The sequence below is a fragment of the Littorina saxatilis genome, linkage group LG16 (genome assembly GCF_037325665.1).
Source record: "Littorina saxatilis isolate snail1 linkage group LG16, US_GU_Lsax_2.0, whole genome shotgun sequence".
NCBI lineage: Eukaryota > Metazoa > Mollusca > Gastropoda > Littorinimorpha > Littorinidae > Littorina > Littorina saxatilis.
The window spans coordinates 36,836,688-36,859,907 of record NC_090260.1 but is presented as its reverse complement, the minus strand read 5'-3'; the positions used below and the strand labels follow the sequence as shown (position 1 = coordinate 36,859,907).

At 44.9% G+C, this 23,220-nt stretch overlaps 1 protein-coding gene across 1 annotated transcript in view; it reads left to right on the top strand.

Annotated features, from left to right (window-relative positions):
* The window catches only part of LOC138949981 (cilia- and flagella-associated protein 337-like), a 65,264-nt gene that overhangs the window by 12,314 nt on the left and 29,730 nt on the right, over positions 1-23,220 (top strand). The window contains exons 5-17 of the mRNA XM_070321763.1: positions 3,385-3,454; positions 4,594-4,750; positions 6,175-6,262; positions 6,715-6,848; positions 12,561-12,674; positions 12,829-12,946; positions 13,743-13,778; positions 15,127-15,191; positions 15,715-15,779; positions 16,369-16,528; positions 17,584-17,762; positions 20,970-21,134; positions 22,032-22,147. Coding sequence (XP_070177864.1) covers positions 3,385-3,454; positions 4,594-4,750; positions 6,175-6,262; positions 6,715-6,848; positions 12,561-12,674; positions 12,829-12,946; positions 13,743-13,778; positions 15,127-15,191; positions 15,715-15,779; positions 16,369-16,528; positions 17,584-17,762; positions 20,970-21,134; positions 22,032-22,147 — 1,467 coding nt within the window. The remainder of the gene's footprint in view (positions 1-3,384; positions 3,455-4,593; positions 4,751-6,174; positions 6,263-6,714; positions 6,849-12,560; positions 12,675-12,828; positions 12,947-13,742; positions 13,779-15,126; positions 15,192-15,714; positions 15,780-16,368; positions 16,529-17,583; positions 17,763-20,969; positions 21,135-22,031; positions 22,148-23,220) is intronic.

Sequence of the window (23,220 nt, the reverse complement as noted above, 5' to 3'; positions counted from 1 at the left end):
GCTTGTCTACATTGCAACACATGATACAGTAGTAGCCCTTGTCGTGACTTGCTTGTCTACATTGCAACACATGATACAGTAGTAGCCCTTGTCGTGACTTGCTTGTCTACATTGCAACACATGATACAGTAGTAGCCCTTGTCGTGACTTGCTTGTCTACATTGCAACACATGATACAGTAGTAGCCCTTGTCGTGACTTGGTTGTCTACATTGCAACACATGATACAGTAGTAGCCCTTGTCGTGACTTGGTTGTCTACATTGCAACACATGATACAGTAGTAGCCCTTGTCGTGACTTGGTTGTCTACATTGCAACACATGATACAGTAGTAGCCCTTGTCGTGACTTGGTTGTCTACATTGCAACACATGATACAGTAGTAGCCCTTGTCGTGACTTGGTTGTCTACATTGCAACACATGATGCAGTAGTAGCCCTTGTCGTGACTTGGTTGTCTACATTGCAACACATGATACAGTAGTAGCCCTTGTCGTGACTTGGTTGTCTACATTGCAACACATGATACAGTAGTAGCCCTTGTCGTGACTTGCTTGTCTACATTGCAACACATGATACAGTAGTAGCCCTTGTCGTGACTTGGTTGTCTACATTGCAACACATGATACAGTAGTAGCCCTTGTCGTGACTTGCTTGTCTACATTGCAACACATGATACAGTAGTAGCCCTTGTCGTGACTTGGTTGTCTACATTGCAACACATGATACAGTAGTAGCCCTTGTCGTGACTTGGTTGTCTACATTGCAACACATGATACAGTAGTAGCCCTTGTCGTGACTTGGTTGTCTACATTGCAACACATGATACAGTAGTAGCCCTTGTCGTGACTTGGTTGTCTACATTGCAACACATGATACAGTAGTGGCCCTTGTCGTGACTTGGTTGTCTACATTGCAACACATGATACAGTAGTCGCCCTTGTCGTGACTTGGTTGTCTACATTGCAACACATGATACAGCAGTAGCCCTTGTCGTGACTTGCTTGTCTACATTGCAACACATGATACAGTAGTAGCCCTTGTCGTGACTTGCTTGTCTACATTGCAACACATGATACAGCAGTAGCCCTTGTCGTGACTTGCTTGTCTACATTGCAACACATGATACAGTAGTAGCCCTTGTCGTGACTTGCTTGTCTACATTGCAACACATGATACAGTAGTAGCCCTTGTCGTGACTTGGTTGTCTACATTGCAACACATGATACAGTAGTAGCCCTTGTCGTGACTTGCTTGTCTACATTGCAACACATGATACAGTAGTAGCCCTTGTCGTGACTTGCTTGTCTACATTGCAACACATGATACAGCAGTAGCCCTTGTCGTGACTTGGTTGTCTACATTGCAACACATGATACAGTAGTAGCCCTTGTCGTGACTTGGTTGTCTACATTGCAACACATGATACAGCAGTAGCCCTTGTCGTGACTTGGTTGTCTACATTGCAACACATGATACAGTAGTAGCCCTTGTCGTGACTTGGTTGTCTACATTGCAACACATGATACAGTAGTAGCCCTTGTCGTGACTTGGTTGTCTACATTGCAACACATGATACAGTAGTAGCCCTTGTCGTGACTTGCTTGTCTACATTGCAACACATGATACAGTAGTAGCCCTTGTCGTGACTTGCTTGTCTACATTGCAACACATGATACAGTAGTAGCCCTTGTCGTGACTTGCTTGTCTACATTGCAACACATGATACAGCAGTAGCCCTTGTCGTGACTTGCTTGTCTACATTGCAACACATGATACAGTAGTAGCCCTTGTCGTGACTTGGTTGTCTACATTGCAACACATGATACAGCAGTAGCCCTTGTCGTGACTTGCTTGTCTACATTGCAACACATGATACAGTAGTAGCCCTTGTCGTGACTTGGTTGTCTACATTGCAACACATGATACAGCAGTAGCCCTTGTCGTGACTTGGTTGTCTACATTGCAACACATGATACAGTAGTAGCCCTTGTCGTGACTTGCTTGTCTACATTGCAACACATGATACAGCAGTAGCCCTTGTCGTGACTTGGTTGTCTACATTGCAACACATGATACAGCAGTAGCCCTTGTCGTGACTTGGTTGTCTACATTGCAACACATGATACAGTAGTAGCCCTTGTCGTGACTTGCTTGTCTACATTGCAACACATGATACAGCAGTAGCCCTTGTCGTGACTTGCTTGTCTACATTGCAACACATGATACAGTAGTAGCCCTTGTCGTGACTTGCTTGTCTACATTGCAACACATGATACAGTAGTAGCCCTTGTCGTGACTTGCTTGTCTACATTGCAACACATGATACAGTAGTAGCCCTTGTCGTGACTTGGTTGTCTACATTGCAACACATGCAGTTTGTATTCAGGATAACGTTGGGAAAATGGCGCAGTCAGTTCTCTTTGTCTTGACAGCCTTGCAGTGGTTGTCTCCCTTGCTCCGCTCAACAAGACTGGCGTTGATTGATTCGTTGTGGTGTGTTTATGGTTTGAACAATGAAGCAAGAGGGAGATTATTTCTTGTTAATTTAATTCAACAACAAAATCTTCATCTTCATGGAAGCAGAAAGGGTTTTGATTATTGGCATGTGTGTAGGCTGCAGGGTGCTGTTATCTTGTGTAAACACCTGGACACTACTGTGGCGCTCAACAGGAAAACACCTCTATAAGACTTAATATACCTCTAAGCCAGAAAGAAAGACACCCTCCCCCCCCCCCCTCTTCCTGGCCAATCTATCCCCCTTGCACATACGCACACGCACACACACACACACACACACACACACACACACACACACACACACTCATGGACCCCTTCTTACCAAGAAGCAACACCTGCTTGATTTTATCACATACAATCTACCCATTCTTGTCCGGATTCAAATAATTTTCCATTGAAACACAAATTTCTCTGACTTGTTAGAAAGTGATTGATTTCATTTGGTGATTGTGTTCAGGTTTTTGGAGGTCTGTAGGAGCAGGTTACACTGTGATGCCGATCTGATGGACTTGTTATGAAGTGATTGATTTCATTTGGTGATTGTGTTCAGGTTTTTGGAGGTTTGTAGGGACAGGTTACACTGTGATGCAGATCTGATGGACTTGTGAAGTGATTGATTTCATTTGGTGATTGTGTTCAGGTTTTTGGAGATCTGTAGGGACAGGTTACACTGTGATGCCGATCTGATGGACTTGTTGTGAAGTGATTGATTTCATTTGGTGATTGTGTTCAGGTTTTTGGAGGTCTGTAGGGGCAGGTTGCACTGTGATGCCGATCTGATGGACTTGTTGTGAAGTGATGATTTCAGTTGGTGGATGATTGTGATCAACGTGGCTGATGAAATTCTTGCTGTTGAATGTCCTCAGCCCACACAAGGAGATCGTACAGCGCGTGGCGTACCTGAAAAACACAAACAGATATATCGCCATTAGCAAGGTAAAAGTGTGTGAGGGTGAGTGGGTGTGTGTGAGTGGGGATGAGGGTGATTGGGGGTGTGATGTTGAGAGGGTGAGTGTGTGTATGTGGGTGAGTGGGTGTGTGTGAGTGGAGATGAGGGTGATTGGGGGTGTGATGTTGAGTGTGGGTGAGTGTGTGTGTGTGAGTGGGTGTGTGTGAGTGGAGATGAGGGTGATTGGGGGTGTGATGTTGAGTGTGGGTGAGTGTGTGTGTGTGAGTGGGTGTGTGTGAGTGGAGATGAGGGTGATTGGGGGTGTGATGTTGAGTGTGGGTGAGTGTGTGTGTGTGAGTGGGTGTGTGTGAGTGGAGATGAGGGTGATTGGGGGTGTGATGTTGAGTGTGGGTGAGTGTGTGTGTGTGAGTGGGTGTGTGTGAGTGGAGATGAGGGTGATTGGGGGTGTGATGTTGAGTGTGGGTGAGTGTGTGTGTGTGAGTGGGTGTGTGTGAGTGGAGATGAGGGTGATTGGGGGTGTGATGTTGAGTGTGGGTGAGTGTGTGTGTGTGAGTGGGTGTGTGTGAGTGGAGATGAGGGTGATTGGGGGTGTGATGTTGAGTGTGGGTGAGTGGGTGTGTGTGAGTGGGTGTGTGTGAGTGGAGATGAGGGTGATTGGGGGTGTGATGTTGAGTGTGGGTGTGTGTGAGTGGGTGTGTGTGAGTGGAGATGAGGGTGATTGGGGGTGTGATGTTGAGTGTGGGTGAGTGTGTGTGTGTGAGTGGGTGTGTGTGAGTGGAGATGAGGGTGATTGGGGGTGTGATGTTGAGTGTGGGTGAGTGTGTGTGTGTGAGTGGGTGTGTGTGAGTGGAGATGAATGTGATTGGGGGTGTGATGTTGAGTGTGGGTGAGTGTGTGTGTGTGTGAGTGGGTGTGTGTGAGTGGGGATGAGGGTGATTGGGTGTGTGATGTTGAGGGGGTGAGTGTGTGTGTGTGAGTGAGTGTGTGTGTGAATGAGTGGGTGTGAGAGAGAGTGGGTGTGCGTGTGTGCGTATGTGTATGTGAGACTATGCCTACGTGTAATCAAACGCTGGAATAGCAATTGTTTGACAGCAATTATTCAGATATGAATGAAGGAGAAAGTATGATTCATTTTTATTCCATGTTAATGTTATTTTCACTGCAGGAGGGATGTGTGTCCATGTGGGGGCAGGACATGAAGGCACAGCGGTCACTCAAGACGGGCACAGACTCCTGTAAAGCCAGGGACCTGTGGATCACTCACTTCGTGCCGCTACAACTTATCAACAAGATGGCTCTTGCCTTCACCAGCAAGGAGATAGGTACCTTGCCCCCCCCCCTCCCTTTAGACTTGACCCTATAAAAAATGGATACCCCCTGCAGTTACACCCATCAGCTAGTGTGTCTGGAAAGAGATGTAGGATGGTTTTGATGTGAGGACCCGGTAGCTTAGTTGGTAGAGCACTGGACTTGTGATTTGCAGGTCACTGGTTCCAATCCAGGCTGGGATGGACACGGGTCCTCTTTATGTAATGCCTCAGAGATGGTTTCCATGTCCCATGCCCCTGTCACCCCGGTTGCACAAAACAAAACTTGGTCATTCTGCTACAAGTGCATGCAGGTGGCTGATTACACCAACCATGGACCCCCCTCCTCCCCCCCCTCTAAGACTCCTCAATTTAGGACTCCCTCCCTTTTAAGACCTTGTTTGTTTGTTTGTTCGTTCATGGGCTGAAACTCCCACGGCTTTTACGTGTATGACCGTTTTTACCCCGCCATTTAGGCAGCCATACGCCGCTTTCGGAGGAAGCATGCTGGGTATTTTCGTGTTTCTATAACCCACCGAACTCTGACATGGATTACAGGATCTTTTTCGTGCGCACTTGGTCTTGTCCTTGCGTGTACACATGGGGGGGGGGGGGGGTGTTCGGACACCGAGGAGAGTCTGCACACAAAGTTGACTCTGAGAAATAAATCTCTCGCCGAACGTGGGGACGAACTCACGCTGACAGCGGCCAACTGGATACAGTGACTGAGCTACATCCCCGCGCGCCCTGACTGAGCTACATCCCCGCCCTGACTGAGCTACATCCCCGCCCTGACTGAGCTACATCCCCGCCCTGACTGAGCTACATCCCCGCCCTGACTGAGCTACATCCCCACCCTGACTGAGCTACATCCCCACCCTGACTGAGCTACATCCCCGCCCTGACTGAGCTACATCCCTGCCCTGACTGAGCTACATCCCCGCCCTGACTGAGCTACATCCCCGCCCTGACTGAGCTACATCCCCATTTTAAGACCCCCTCCTTGTTAAGACCTGATTTTGTTGGACGTCTTATAAGAGGGGTGCCACTGTATAAACACCACACACCTGCATAGGTGGCGCCACTCCTTTGCTGCTACCTTTTCATTAGGAGAAAGTGCAGCGAATTTCCCAGTAGTGGAACAATAACCAGGCCTGGGAATGATACACCTTTCGTCGTAAATACGACGAAGTCCTTCTCTAATTGTGTAAGAAAAGAGCCTCCGTGTGCCCTTAAAAATGCTTAAAACGCAACATTTTCCCGTCAGTACGACCAAACCACTTTTACTCATTCCCAGGCCTGAATAACAAAATGGAAAGGAAAAAGCAAATGTGTTATTCACTGTTGAATTTTGGATTTCTACAGTAATTAAATGTTAACAGAGGTGAAAGGTTGATATTTGTGTCCTTGCTAAACTCTCAGTGTTGATTTTGTTTCAGCTATCTACGACCTTAGCAGCAAAGTAGAGTTCAACTGTCAGTACAAAGTACAGGACCTGTCGTACACACCTCTCTGTCTGGATTACTGGTCAGTGCACACATACACACACACACACACACACACACACACACACACACACCACACTCACACACACACACACCACACACATGTGCACACACACACACACACACACACACACACACACACACACACACACACACACACAAACACACACACACACACGATTCGCAAAAAAAGAATACAGGGTTAAGAATGACATGTTTGTTATCCTACGTTCCAAGGGAAGGCAGAGAAATGCTCGGAGAACATGATAAAAATGAACTGGAATTGTCAGGTGCTGTTTCAGAACAAAACAATGTTGCACAGTACATGTGATGCCATACCTTACGATATTGCCCAACCACCTGGGGTTAGGCAAGAGTGAGGTGTGGTATATTAAGATTAGATATAGAAACAAATCTTATATTTCAGCAGGTTCGTCAAAGAAGAAAACACTGGGTTTTTTTTTGCATTTGCAGGTCCAACCCCAACAATGCTAACGAAGCCATCTTGGTGTGGGGAGACGTGGGGGGCTACATAAACATCCTCTTCTTCAACTCTGCAAACATCGCTCTCTTTGAGCGCCCCCCAGCCCCTGCTGGAGAGAAACAAGGTGAAGGTCAATTTACTGGTGTCCTTGAAGTGACCTTGAAATGGAATGAAAACTCTGATTTTTTAAACTTTTTTGTTTTTTGTTTTTTTGTGTGTGTGCTTTCTTCCTTGAATCTTCTTTTTTTCTAAATTTCTTTTTTGTTTCTTTATGTCTTGATTTCCTTTGTTCTTTCTTTCTGTTTCTTTGATGCTTTCTTAATTTCTTTCTCTCTTGCTCAATTTCTTTTCTTCCTTTCTTTCTTTTTTGTGTGTGCTGTGTGTGAAACTTGCACAGAATTTATTTTTGGAGCACAGGTGTTTGAGGGTAACATCTGATAACATAGTGTGTGGTGTAATAGATAACATATTCTGTGCAACTGTTACCTGACATGACAATTTTTTATGGTTTGAATCAATTTGTTTCTTTGTTGATAAAACCTTTACGTGAGTAGCACTTCACTCTTGGCCAGCATTCCATTTTTGACTTGATTCATTCTGAAAGGCACATGCAGTCCTTATCATGTAACGATACACCATCTCAGATGTGTCCAGGCTTTTTACATGGGATAAGGCCATCCCTCTGTAGTGGTGTAGTGTAGTGTGTAGGTGGAACTCTCACACACGCATACAACATGTACTAACACAGCTAGTGTGTTTCAGAAAACTGTAAGGGTTCTTTTCTTTGGAGGTATGGTACATTGTTTACATGGATAATCGTGCAGCCATCTTGTCTCTCTTAATACCGGGTCTGCCTTAATACCGGAATCTAGTAGAACTACATTATCACTGGCTTACAACTATCAGGTACAGAAACCAGTTTCAGATTGAGGACACTACACCCTCCTCCACTTGAACATGCACCAACATTCCCCAGCCTGGAAGCTTGCTATGCAGAGTGAGATTTTGGTTATTATTAATTATTCATCAGAAACAAAAAAACAAAACAAAATATCCACCTCTGAACAGAAACAAATCGGGATCTTGATTTGTGGTATAGTGTGTCAAAATGGAGGGGTGGTCTTACTCAATGTAAAAGCCTCATTCCATAGATCTGTTGTAGTGAGCACAATCGTTTCACAGACTTAAGGACTGTGCTTCAAAAACCCATTCAAGTTTGATGAAAACCTTTCATAAACTCGGCTAGTTACTGATATACTGTCCGTGGTTAATGGGACTAATTGAGTACTCTACTAATTACTCATACTGTATGTGGTTAATGGGACTAATTAATTAAGGACTCTACTGGTTATTGATAATGTGTGTGGTTAATGGGACTAACTGAGGACTCTACTGGTTATTGATAATGTGTGTGGTTAATGGGACTAACTGAGGACTCTACTGGTTATTGATAATGTGTGTGGTTAATGGGACTAATGATGGGATGGTGTGGTGATTGATTGTTGACTGATGTGCTGGTTTCTCTGTGCTTGCCTTTCACAGCGTGGCAAGGTGAGTAAGACGGTAGACACCAGTGGACTTTTCTATGCATCTGTAGTTTACTAGGTTATTTGTCATCGTTGTTAGGTAGAACTGATCAGCTTTTGCAAGTTAGCACTAATAGTCTCATCCCGACTCCAATCTATCTCCCCTCCACCACCACCACCTCCCCCCCCCACTACCCCCATAACATCAACCCATCCTCCCTCCCTCCCTCCCCCCCTCGCCCCCTTCTACCCCCCTTTCAACCCCACCTCCCCTCCCACCCCCCTCTAACATAACCCCTCCCACCCCCACACCCAAAAGAAGAGTGAAGAGAGGGAAATTGAAAAGATTATCTCTTTTTCGCAGTGGTCCCTCCACCCTCCCCATCTCCCACGGCATCCTCCGCAGTCCACCTTGGCTTTAAAGATGATGCAACCCCCCCCCACCCCCACCCTTCCAATTTTGGAACCCCCCACCCCTCCCCCCCCTCACTCCCGCCCCCTTCTTTTGAGACCTGGCTTTTTTTCCCGATATCCTCTTCGTGATTCTTAAATTCACTCCTTTTCCAGACCCGATTGTCTCAGATTAATTTTGTTTAGATGACTTAAAAGGGGGGGTTCCAATGTCCCCACGTTTGCATGCACATGCATGGTTAAGCTCATATAGTTTGTTTTGTGGCTAGCTATAGCTTTAGGACAGAAATATTGTTGTTGGTGTCAATCACCCTAGTCATGCATGCTGTTGTGTTTGTTATACAGTGATTTTGCAGCTCTAGAGACAGCTGCTGTGTACCCCCCCCCCCCCCTTTAAGACCCCTCTTTTGTTTAGATTGTCTGTTCATAACCTGTGTAAATGTACCCCCATTTTAAGACTCCATCCTTTTTACATTTAGTCAAGTTTTGACTAAATGTTTTAACATAGAGGGGGAATCGAGACGAGGGTCGTGGTGTATGTGTGTGTGTGTGCGTGTGTATGTCTGTGTGTGTGTGTAGAGCGATTCAGACTAAACTACTGGACCGATCTTTATGAAATTTGACATGAGAGTTTCTGGGAATGATATCCCCGGACGTTTTTTTCTTTTTTTCGATAAATGTCTTTGATGACGTCATATCCGACTTTTTGTAAAAGTTGAGGCGGCACTGTCACACCCTCATTTTTCAATCAAATTGATTGAAATTTTGGCCAAGCAATCTTCGACGAAGGCCGGACTTCGGTATTGCATTTCAGCTTGGTGGCTTAAAACTTAATTAATGACTTTGGTCATTAAAAATCTGAAAATTGTAAAAAAAAATTTGTTTTTAAAACGATCTAAATTTACGTTCATCTTATTCTTCATCATTTTCTGATTCCAAAAACATATAAATATGTTATATTCGGATTAAAAACAAGCTCTGAAAATTAAAAATATAAAAATTATTATTAAAATAAAATTTTTGAAATCGATTTAAGGCCAAAAAAAAAAAATTGTCTGTTTAGGATAACCCGACCGACCCTATCGATTTGGCGCCGACCCAAAAACTTTTTTTTGATTTAAAAAACAAAAACAAAAAAAAGAGGTAAAAATGCTAAAAAGAGACATTTGGCGTTTCTTTCTCTCCCTTTCTCTCTGTTTTATTTATACGTTAGTTTTGAAACATGTATTCATCAAATATAAGAAGTGAATTTACACACACACACAAAACAAAACAAAACAAACAAAAAAAACTACCTACCTACCGACCCTACTTTTTTTGGTCATGTTACCCTAAACAGACAATTTTTTTTTTTGGCCTAAGAACAATTTCATCTTATTCCTTGTGGGTTCCTGATTCCAAAAACATATAGATGTGATATGTTTGGATTAAAAACACGCTCAGAAAGTTAAAAAGAATAGAGATAAAGAAAAGCGTGCTATCCTTCTCAGCGCAACTACTACCCCGCTCTTCTTGTCAATTTCACTGCCTTTGCATCGAGCGGTGGACTGACGATGCTACGAGTATACGCTCTTGCTGTAAAAATGCAGTGAGTTGAGTTTCATTCTGTTAGTTCGACAGCTTGACTAAATGTTGTAATTTCGCCTTACGCGACTTGTTAAGACCTGCATTTGTCAGATGTCAGAGGTGTTACAGGGTGTTCCACTGTGGCTGTTCTGTGCACAGAGCTAGTTTTGAGTGTGACAGTTTGTGACTGCAGCATATCCCGGTACAGCTATTATAAGGTGGACCTTCATGCTGGTGGATTGTGTATGTCTGTGTGCGTTTGAGAGTGACAGACAGACAGGCAGACAGGCAGACAGACAGAAAGACAGACAGACAGACAGACAGACAGACACAGAGAGAGAGAGAGAGAGAGAGAGAGAGAGAGAGAGAGAGAGAGAGAGAGAGAGAGAGAGAGAGAATGGGTGACAGAGAGACAGAGAGAGATCGAGTTTGTGTGTGTGTGTGTGTGTGTGTGTGTGTGTGTGTGTGTGTGTGTGTGAGAGAGAGAGAGAGAGAGAGATAGAGAGAGAGAGAGAGAGAGAGAGAGAGAGAGAGAGAAATCTCCTCAGGGAGACTGTGTGTGGGAGTGTGTGTATACAGGGAATTAAGGAGTGAGGGGGGGGGGGGGGGGGGGGGGGGGAGAGTGTGTTCATGACGAAACCATGACTGGGTTAGGGTACTCGTTATATAGGGGGATGAGGATGACAAAGGGAGAAGAAGAGAAGCTTAGCACAACGCATCACACGCTGCACATTTGATGTTTTGTAAGTTTGTTTGTATATAGACTAGCGCATTAACTTCTTGCTTCAGTAGCAAGATTGCATGTCATTTTGTTGTCTTAAAATCAATTTGTTCTAGCTATGTTGTTTGCATAACTCTTAATGTGGATTTTCAGAGATATAGCAGCTTTTTATGTTGTTTGTCCAGGTAAAATTTTAGCTTGATGTTAGACTTGCTTGCAGTATCATAAAAGCATCAGAGGTATTAGTATTAGACATGCTTGTATGTATTTCTTTTTCTGTGTTCAGTAATGTGTTTGAGGCAGTAGATCTTCCAATTTTAACCATGTTCATAGACAGTTCTTACCTTGATACAGCAAAGTCATTTATACGAACCAAAATGCTGCATCAAAAGTTTTGTTAATTAGTGACTGGAGTCATCAGTTGAAAGTAAACATGCAAAACATACATGATTAGACACACTGCTCCGACAGGCACAGTGCTTAACCTGCCATGGAAGGCCCCTCAGATGAAAGGCCACCTGTTCTCCCTTATTTATTATCTTGATCGCAATCTAACTGTCATGACAGACCACATGTCATGTAGGGGACATTTTTGTCTGGTCCCAAGGTGTTTCTTTCGTGTCATGTAGCGCGGCGGGCGGGGATGTAGCTCAGTCGGTAGCGCACTGGATTTGTATCCAGTTGGCCGCTGTCAGCGTGAGTTCGTCCCACGTTCGGCAAGAGATTTATTTCTCAGAGTCAACTTTGTGTGCAGACTCTCCTCGGTGTCTGAACACCCCCCGTGCGTACACGCAAGCACAAGACCAAGTGCGCACGAAACAGATCCTGTAATCCATGTCAGAGTTCGGTGGGTTATAGAAACACGAAAATACCCAGCATGCTTCCTCCGAAAACGGCGTATGGCTGCCTAAATGGCGGGGGTAAAAAACGGTCATACACGTAAAATTCCACTCGTGCAAAAAACACGAGTGTACGTGGGAGTTTCAGCCCACGAACGCAGAAGAAGAAGAAGATCAATGTGCAATGAACTCTTCTCGGTTGGTGGATCTCACAACAACAAAACACGTCCTCTCTCTCCTGTGTCCGGCAAAGTTCTCTTTCTCACATAGCATGTACAAACTCAATCAGAATTTAGCTAAAAAAACAGCTGGCATCCACTCAAAATCTTAGTAGCCTTTAGTACCACTGTGACGGGCGCTGTGGCGGGGTGGTAAGACGTCGGCCTCTTAATCGGAAGGTTGAGGGTTCGAATCCCGGCCGCGGCCTCCTGGTGGGTTAAGTGTGGAGATTTTTCCGATCTCCCAGGTCAACTTATGTGCAGACCTGCTTAGTGGCTTATCGCCCTTCGTGTGTACACGCAAGCACAAGACCAAGTGCGCACGGAAAAGATCCTGTAATCCATGTCAGAGTTCGGTGGGTTACAGAAACACAAAAATACCCAGCATGCTTCCTCCGAAAGCGGCGTATGGCTGCCTTAATGGCGGGGTAGAAACGGTCATACACGTAAAATTCCACGTTAGTATAACCATTAGTGCCACTGTACATGTATGTTATAATGTGCGACGCTGTTGGATGACTGTGGAGTTGATGTGTGTGCCATTGGTGTGTGCAGAGCCTTGTCTGAACGTGCACCTCCATGACATCGTGTCGGGCAAATACAAGAACGCTGCCTTCGCCAAGTACGAGGCGCACAGAGAGAACGGCAAGGGGGAGTGGATCAGAGAAGGTTGGTGGGGCATTCTTTGTTCACTTTCATCACTGTGAGTGTGTGTGTGTGTGTGTGTGTGTGTGTGTGTGTGTGTGTGTGTGTGTGTGTGTGTGTGTGTGTGTGTGTGTGTGATTTGATCCTGGATAATTGCAGTTTTGGTTCTTCTCCACAGTGCGGTACTCACAGTACCTGGAGTGTTTTATCAGCTGTGCCACCACCACCACCAACGCTGTGGTCATCGGCTGGATGGAAAAACACACCAGTGTCAATCAAAACGTGGCTACTTCCAAGTGCGTTCCTGTGTGTGTGTGTGTGTGTGTGTGTGTGTGTGTGTGTGTGTGTTGGTGTGGTGGGGGAATGGATAGGTGTGTGTGTGGGTGGGTGTGTGCGTGTGTGTTTGTATGGGTGTGTGTTGGTGTGCGCATGTTAGTATGTGTGTGTTTGTGGGTGGGTGATAGTGGGTATGGGTGGATGGGCGAACGCAACAGTGTCAATCAAAACATGGCTACTTCAAAGTGTGTTTCTGTCTGTGTGTGTGTGGGTGGGAAGTAGATGGATGTGTGTGTGTGGGGGATTGGTGTGCGTTTATGGGTGTTAATGGGTGGATGGAAATACAACACACCAATTTCAATCAGACCTTGGCTACTTAAAAGTATGTAAGTGTGTGTGCTTGCGTGCTGCATACATATGTGAGTGTGTTTGTGTGTGCTTACCTGTGAACATGCCTGCATACATGTGTGTGTGTGTGTGTGTGTGTGTGTGTGTGTGTGTGTGTGTGTGTAAGCTTTGTATTCATACCTCTCTTTTTTGTGTTCTCTTTTCTGCTGCCCATAAATGTTAAATCTCACAAGTGTTTTCAATGTTTCTGACATTTAAAATCAATTCTATCACTTGCAACGGCATATCCAAGTAATGGTTCTCTTTATTTGTGATGATCTTGGCATCTTCCAAGAAATCACTTTGACTGCATGTGCATCATACAGTGTACTTTATTATAGAACTAAGAAGGCAAACTTCCATTTATTGTCACAACAGTGCATTTGCAGGAAAGAAATGTGAAGCTCATCATGTGTATTTCTGATACAGGGGGAAGCAACCTGAAAAGAAAGGGATCCAGAGAAAGTGAGTACACCATTATCCTTCAAATGGAATATGGCCTGAATATATCATGGGTGCTGTGCCGTAGCTGATTTGTTTTACAGACCATGTATGTGGGAGTGCTTGGAAAAAGGCAGTTTTTAAGTTGCACCACACACTTTTTAATTTTTTACTAAGAAGGCAGTTCAAAAGGGCAGATTTGTCCATTTTGAGAGTTGTGGATATGAAATATGTTTACAAAGTACAAAAGCATAACCAGTTATTTTCTAAAGACTCTGACAGTTTCTGTAGATCTGATATTTTCCCAAGTTGAATTCCCACAAAGCTGGGCCGGGGTGTCGCTGTGCATTCTGAAGCTTGAAATCGTCAAACTAAGACAGAACGTTCCTCCGAAAACGGCGTAGCGGGGTAAAAAACGGTCATACACGTAAAATTCCACTCGTGTAAAAAACACGAGTGTACGTGGGAGTTTCAGCCCACGAACGCAGAAGAAGAAGAAGACAGAACAGAATGAATCTGGGTTTTTTGTAAGCTACGAAACATCCTTTGCTCTAGTTCATGACTTTAAAAAAACTAATTTTGTCCATAACATTCGTGAGTGCTCCTGTTCCTCATACACACAGCTGTCTCATAATTTTTATATTATTGACAGTGCCACGGGGTAACAATTGGTGAGAAGAGGCTACCCTGATATGTGTGTGTGTGTGGTGGGGGGGGGGGGGGGCAGGATGGGGATGGGGGAAAGGAAGTTGAGTTCTCATAATGATCTGAACATGTCCAGCTTTTTAAGTACCAAGCTCGTTCAAAAAGCAGCTGAAGATTTGTTATTTTTTGAAACATTCAAATGTTTTTTTAATGTGAACTTCAGTTTAAAATTGTGTTGCTTTGGACAATATGTTGTTGTTGTATGAGAGCGGGGATATAGCTCAGTTGGTAGCGCGCTGGATTTGTATTCAGTTGGCCGCTGTCAGCGTGAGTTCGATCCCAGGTTCGGCGGAAATTTATTTCAGAGTCAACTTTGTGTGCAGACTCTCTTCGGTGTCCGAACTCCCCCCCGTGTACACTACATTGGGTGTGCACGTTAAAGATCCCACGATTGACAAAAGGGTCTTTCCTGGCAAAATTGCTTAGGCACAGTTTATAATTGTCTACCTATACCCGTGTGACTTGGAATAATAGGCCGTGAAAGGTAAATATGCGCCGAAATGGCTGCAATTACTGGCCGTATAAAATTTCATCTCACACGGCATCACTGCAGAGCGCCTAGAACTGTACCCACGGAATATGCGCGATATAAGCCTCATTGATTGATTGATTGAGAGCTGTAAAGAAGTGTATTTTGAAGAGGAAGTTTGGTTGTTCTGTTGTGTAGGTTTGAATTCAGCGTGGCCCAGGGTGTTAATTCATTTGACTACAATGATCACTTGAATCTTATCGGTGAGTTGTGTTTCTGTGTTATGTGTGAGTGTGGGTGAATTATAGGCTGTTTATATATGTGTGTGTGTGTGTGTGTGTGTGTGTGTGTGTGTGTGTGTGTGTGTGTGTGTGAGGGTTTGAGAGGGTGTATTTGTATGTGTGTGTGGTGGGGGGGGTGTGCATTTGTGAATGTGTGTGTGGGGGTTTGAGAGAGTGTGTTTGTATGTGTGTGTGTGTGTGGGGGGGGTGCGCATGTGTGTTTGCGTTAGGGTGCATGTGTGTGTGCCTGCCTGCCTGCTTGCCCACCTGTCTGTCTGTCTGTCTGTCTGTCTGTGTATGCAATTGCAAGTATGTGTGTGTGTGTATGAATGCATACATGTATGTGTGTGCTTGTCTGTGTAAGTGATTTCTATTTTTAACTTTGAGGATGCAGTATACCCTCAAAAGACTAACATCTGTAAGTTTCTCATTATACTCTCATAGCGCTAAATAAAACAAGAAATGAATAATTGTAATCTAATTTGACAACAACATCTTTGTGCAGCGACGGCTGGGGTGAACAACCATGTGTGTCTCTGGAACCCCTACGTTGTCTTCAAGCCAAATGGGGTGAGTTGATATGCGTTTGTGTGAGTGTGTCTGTGTGTGCCCATATGCTTGTGTGTGTGCATGCATGTGTTTGTGTGTGTGTGTGTGTGTGTGTGTCTGTGTGTGCCCATATGCTTGTGTGTGTGCATGCATGTGTTTGTGTGTGTGTGTGTGTGTGTGTGTGTGTGTGTGTGTGTGTGTGTGTGTGTGTGTGTGTGTGTGTGTGTACACATGCGTGTCTCTAAATCTGTGCGAGTGTTTGTCTGTAGCTGTGTCTGTCTGTCAGTGTCTCTTTGTCTGTGTTTGTGTATTTTATGTCTCAGGGATTACAGAACTATGCAAAACAGGAACGAAACAAAGAAATACTTTAACTAAATATAGGGGGAAAGAAAAGACAAAATGCATGTGCATTCACACACACATACACACACACACACACACACACACACACACACACACACACACACACACACACACACACACACACACACACACACACACACAGGCGCGCGTGTGTGCACAAACACGCCGAACCGATGCAAAATGTAAAAAGCAGACAACTATACATTACTTACCTGTCTCTTACCTCTACCCCATACCTGTCTTCCAGGTGTTGCGGGGTCACATGACCAGTGTGATCCAGGTGCAGTTCATCAAGAATCGCGGGCAGCTCATCAGCTTCTCCAAGGACAAGGTGCTGCGTATCTGGGACGTCCAGCTGCAGGTCTGCATCCAGAGACTGGCCGGCATCTTCCCCAAGGGACCTGAAGGTATGGGGGAAGGTGTGGGGGGGGGGGGGGGGGGGGGGAAGGGAGAGAGGTTGTGGGGTGGGGGAGGGAAGGGAGAGGGGGTGGTGAAAGCACGGGGACGTCCAGCTGCAGGTCTGCATCCAGAGACTGGCCGGCATCTTCCCCAATGGGCCTGAAGGTGAGGGGGAGGAAATGGAGGGGGGGGGGGGGGGAAGAGGGAGGGGAGAGGCGGTGGTGGAAGGGGTTGGGGGCATCCAGCTCCAAGTCTGCACCCAGAGATCTGCAGGAATGCATGTTTCTCAAGGGACCTGAAGGTGAGGGGGGAGGGGGAGGGAAGCTGGGGATTAGGGAAGGGAGTTGGATACAAGTCCAAATCTGCAACCAGAGGCTTAAGCCGGCATGTTCCCCAAGGGACCTGGAGGTAAGGAGGAGGGAAGGGTAAAGAGTGAGGGGGGTTGGGGGTGAGAGAGGGAGGTTGGGTGTTTGGGAGGAGGGAAGGGAGAGGGGGTGGAGGAAGAAGGGGGGTTGTACAGCTCCAAGTCTGCATCCAGAGACTGGCTGGTATGTTCCCAAAAGGGACCTGAAGGTAAGGGGGTGGTAGGGGGGGGGGGGGGGATACAAGTCCAAATCTGCAACCAGAGGCTAGCCGGCAGGTTCCCTAAGGGACCTGAAGGTAAAGGGTCAGGGGGGATGGGGTGTGTTGGTTGGGAGTGTAGGGTGCATGGAATGGCAGGTTTTTTGTGGCTGGGGAGAGAAGGGATGAGTATGGCATGTTTTCTAAGGGGCTTGAAGATCTATGGGCGTGTGTGTGTCTGTGTGTGTGTGAGGGGGGCGCAAGAGGGTAGATAGTGAGGTGTGGAATCGGGGGATGTCCAGAGACTCACCGTCATGTTCCTCAGGGTGTGTGTGTGATTTACACTAACCCAAGTGCAGTTAAATATTATCATTCTATTAAAACATGACAAACCCTAACCCTAACTTTGGCTCAAAGCTTGAATCATGAAGTGAGATGACTCAGAGGAGAGCACGACTAACACAGGAGTGGGTAATGCAGTCTGATCCTATTGTTTCCACAGTGTACAGTACGCTGTTCTACGATGAGGGGAAAGATCGTCAGGGCCAGGAACGCAATCGGCTCTTCATCACCTTCAACTATCAGATCACCGTCCTTGACATGAAGACGGAGGTCAAGGATCGCATCATGAGTCACGAGAAGCCCGTTGTCTCGGGGCTGTACAACAACGTGTACAACCAGGTGGGTGCAGGGAGACTGGATCCCTGGTGTGACTTAATGTCAATAATGATCCCTGGTGTGACTTAATGTCAATAATGATCCCTGGTGTGACAATGTCAATAATGATCCCTGGTGTGACAATGTCAATAATGATCCCTGGTGTGACAATGTCAATAATGATCCCTGGTGTGACTTAATGTCAATAATGATCCCTGGTGTGACTTAATGTCAATAATGATCCCTGGTGTGACAATGTCAATAATGATCCCTGGTGTGACAATGTCAATAATGATCCCTGGTGTGACAATGTCAATAATGATCCCTGGTGTGACAATGTCAATAATGATCCCTGGTGTGACAATGTCAATGATGATCCCTGGTGTGACAATGTCAATAATGATCCCTGGTGTGACTTAATGTCAATAATGATCCCTGGTGTGACAATGTCAATAATGATCCCTGGTGTGACAATGTCAATAATGATCCCTGGTGTGACAATGTCAATAATGATCCCTGGTGTGACAATGTCAATAATGATCCCTGGTGTGACAATGTCAATAATGATCCCTGGTGTGACAATGTCAATAATGATCCCTGGTGTGACAATGTCAATAATGATCCCTGGTGTGACAATGTCAATAATGATCCCTGGTGTGACAATGTCAATAATGATCCCTGGTGTGACAATGTCAATAATGATCCCTGGTGTGACAATGTCAATAATGATCCCTGGTGTGACAATGTCAATAATGATCCCTGGTGTGACAATGTCAATAATGATCCCTGGTGTGACAATGTCAATAATGATCCCTGGTGTGACAATGTCAATAATGATCCCTGGTGTGACAATGTCAATAATGATCCCTGGTGTGACAATGTCAATAATGATCCCTGGTGTGACAATGTCAATAATGATCCCTGGTGTGACAATGTCAATAATGATCCCTGGTGTGACAATGTCAATAATGATCCCTGGTGTGACAATGTCAATGATGATCCCTGGTGTGACAATGTCAATAATGATCCCTGGTGTGACAATGTCAATAATGATCCCTGGTGTGACAATGTCAATAATGATCCCTGGTGTGACAATGTCAATAATGATCCCTGGTGTGACAATGTCAATAATGATCCCTGGTGTGACAATGTCAATAATGATCCCTGGTGTGACAATGTCAATAATGATCCCTGGTGTGACTTAATGTCAATAATGATCCCTGGTGTGACTTAATGTCAATAATGATCCCTGGTGTGACAATGTCAATAATGATCCCTGGTGTGACTTAATGTCAATAATGATCCCTGGTGTGACTTAATGTCAATAATGATCCCTGGTGTGACAATGTCAATAATGATCCCTGGTGTGACTTAATGTCAATAATGATCCCTGGTGTGACAATGTCAATAATGATCCCTGGTGTGACAATGTCAATAATGATCCCTGGTGTGACAATGTCAATAATGATCCCTGGTGTGACTTAATGTCAATAATGATCCCTGGTGTGACTTAATGTCAATAATGATCCCTGGTGTGACAATGTCAATAATGATCCCTGGTGTGACAATGTCAATGATGATCCCTGGTGTGACAATGTCAATAATGATCCCTGGTGTGACAATGTCAATAATGATCCCTGGTGTGACTTAATGTCAATAATGATCCCTGGTGTGACAATGTCAATAATGATCCCTGGTGTGACAATGTCAATGATGATCCCTGGTGTGACAATGTCAATAATGATCCCTGGTGTGACAATGTCAATAATGATCCCTGGTGTGACAATGTCAATAATGATCCCTGGTGTGACAATGTCAATGATGATCCCTGGTGTGACAATGTCAATAATGATCCCTGGTGTGACTTAATGTCAATAATGATCCCTGGTGTGACAATGTCAATAATGATCCCTGGTGTGACAATGTCAATAATGATCCCTGGTGTGACAATGTCAATAATGATCCCTGGTGTGACAATGTCAATAATGATCCCTGGTGTGACAATGTCAATAATGATCCCTGGTGTGACAATGTCAATAATGATCCCTGGTGTGACAATGTCAATAATGATCCCTGGTGTGACTTAATGTCAATAATGATCCCTGGTGTGACTTAATGTCAATAATGATCCCTGGTGTGACAATGTCAATAATGATCCCTGGTGTGACAATGTCAATGATGATCCCTGGTGTGACAATGTCAATAATGATCCCTGGTGTGACAATGTCAATAATGATCCCTGGTGTGACTTAATGTCAATAATGATCCCTGGTGTGACAATGTCAATAATGATCCCTGGTGTGACAATGTCAATGATGATCCCTGGTGTGACAATGTCAATAATGATCCCTGGTGTGACAATGTCAATAATGATCCCTGGTGTGACAATGTCAATAATGATCCCTGGTGTGACAATGTCAATGATGATCCCTGGTGTGACAATGTCAATAATGATCCCTGGTGTGACTTAATGTCAATAATGATCCCTGGTGTGACTTAATGTCAATAATGATCCCTGGTGTGACAATGTCAATAATGATCCCTGGTGTGACAATGTCAATAATGATCCCTGGTGTGACAATGTCAATAATGACGACCGTTGAGACTACAGTGGAACCCCCTTTTAAGACCTCCAAACAGTGGAGAAAATCGGGTTTTAAAAAGGAGGGAATCTTAAAATGCGGGTATATTTACAGAGGTTATGAACAGAAAATCCGAAAAAGCAAGGTTTAAAAAAAAAGGGGGGGGGGGGGAGGTTTCACTGTATTGCCAAATGTACACTTCATTATTTCTTTGTGTTTAAACACGCACGCAGGGACGCGCACACACGTACACACACACACACGCACACACTGACACACACACACACACACTAAAGTATGTGTACACACAACATTTAGTGTATATTTGTGTTTTTGAGAATTGCAATGATTGATCAGGAAAATCCTTTGAATGTATTTCTGACATAACAAAAAGAAACACCTCGTACAGTATTTTCTATCTTTAAAATGAAATGAACATACAAACAAATGAATGAAGCAAAACACAACAACAGGAAAACAGGCTGAAAAATGTAATCTTCATGAAAGATCTAAGCCTTTGTTAATGGAGGTAAATTTAAATTTGGACTTGAAGATTGTGTTACTGTTTGGGAGTCGGAACCGAGTTTAAAACTTTGTGGGTCATTTTGGAATTCGGTCTCTCAGTGACTTGACCTTGACCTTGGTACAGGTGGTGAGCGTGTGTCAGGCGGGGACGCTGGTGATGTGGATAGTGGACTCGGGTCAAAAGGTCAAGCAGTTCAACCAGGTGCACGGCAACTCCGAGGTCACCTGTCTCGCTCAGGACCAGAGTCAGACGCGCCTCTACACCGGCAGCACCGACGGCACTGTCAAGGTCAGTTCAAGATCCAGGTGGTTTTAAAGGTCATGTGTGTTTGTCTGTATGTCTGCCCGTGTCTTTATGAGTGTGTGTGTGTGTGTCTGTTTTTCTGTCTGTCTTTGTGTGCGTGTGTGTGTGTGCATGTGTGAAGATTGCTGTCTGAGGGACAGAAAAAGTAACTGCATGTGTGACGTGAGTGTTCATTAGAAAATGAGCTTGCCTTTAGCGATGAACACATTCACAAGTGTGTAAAGATGACGCAGAAGTCACACGGGCAGGGAAATAGCTCAGTCAGTAGCAGCGCTGGCCTCAATCCCAGTTGCCTATCGCAATTGGCGTGGTTTCGATCCCCACGTTCGACAAGGGATTTATTTCCCTTAGGCAACTTCGTGCAGACTCTCCTTAATTGGTGTCTGAACACCCCCATATGCTCGCATGCACACGATACAGAACCAAATGTGACAGGGAGACTACCGTCTCCCTTCACAGCAGACTCTGCAGAGTTGTTCACCTTTGAAGTAGGCAACACCTGTGGATTGTAGAGTTCTGTTTGTGCGAGGGGGCTGGCGGCTTTTGTCTCTCTGTATGTTCATGGATTCCTTTGCGAATGCATAACAGTTTTTATAGGGCTTAGAAATAAGCTCTAAAATTCTCAATCCTGTTTGATTGGACTTCGCCTCCAAAGGTGATTGTGGTGTTTCGGCACTCGGTTACACAAAGTTCACAGCGAAAGTCTCAGGGCTTGGAAACATCAATATACGCATGCAGGAAAAAGCTAAAAGATGGGTAGCGCCGTACGGAATGGCAGCTTGCTTTCCCCAGAGAGAAAGCAACGGGAATTTCCATGAGGGTAATTAACCTGACAGGATTATATCCTGATCCTCATCCTTGTCATCATTGCTTACCTTGCAGGTGTGGGATTTCAACGGTCACTGCTACCACTCCCTGGAGTGCTCGGGGGGACAGCCGGCTGACATCGGGCAGATCCTGGTCCTCAAGCGAAGCATTCTGGTCGTGGGATGGGCCAAGTGAGTACATTAGTACAGTGGAACCCTCCTGTTAAGACCTCAACAGGGCGGGGATGTAGCTCAGTCGGTAGCGCGCTGGATTTGTATCCAGTTGGCTGCTGTCAGCGTGAGTTCGTCCCCACGTTCGGTGAGAGATTTATTTCTCAGAGTCAACTTTGTGTGCAGACTCTCCTCGGTGTCCGAACACCCCCGTGTGTACACGCAAGCACAAGACCAAGTGCGCACGAAAAAGATCCTGTAATCCATGTCAGAGTTCGGTGGATTATAGAAACACGAAAATACCCAGCATGCTTCCTCCGAAAACGGCGTATGGCTGCCTAAATGGCGGGGTAAAAAACGGTCATACACGTAAAATTCCACTCGTGCAAAGAACACGAGTGTACGTGGGAGTTTCAGCCCACGAACGCAGAAGAAGAAGAAGACCTCAACAAATCTGAGAAAATCAGGTCTTAAAAAGGAGGGAGTCTTAAAATGGGGGTAAACTGACAGAGGTTATGAACAGAAAGTCAGAGAAAACAGGGTTTTAAAAAAAAAATTCTTGCGCCAGATGTGCCTTTCCCAAGGTGTGTTGTACTGTGAAACAAAGAGACGCAAGTCTGTATTTTGTCATATTGTCAGCAGCTCCGTGTTAAAAACTCTGCTCACTCTGTCACCAAAAAAAAACCCATTGCAACAAGTGTTTTGAGTCTCACAAGATGTTGCCTTATAGTTTCCACTTTGTTTGGTCAGAAAAACAAGAAACATTTAGTTTGAAAATATTTATAAAAGTAATGAAAAGAAAATGTTTAAAAAATAAAATTCACCTCAATAGTTTATCTATCCTTGTTTTGCGTACATTAGTTTTTCTTCTTTTTTTGTTTGTTTGGCGCACAGTGTTGAGTAACGGGCGTGTCATGATTTACAGGTACATAGCTGTATTGTTTGTTTGTTTGGCGCACAGTGTTGAGTAACGGGCGTGTCATGATTTACAGGTACATAGCTGTATTGTTTGTTTGTTTGGCGCACAGTGTTGAGTAACGGGCGTGTCATGATTTACAGGTACATAGCTGTATTGTTTGTTTGTTTGGCGCACA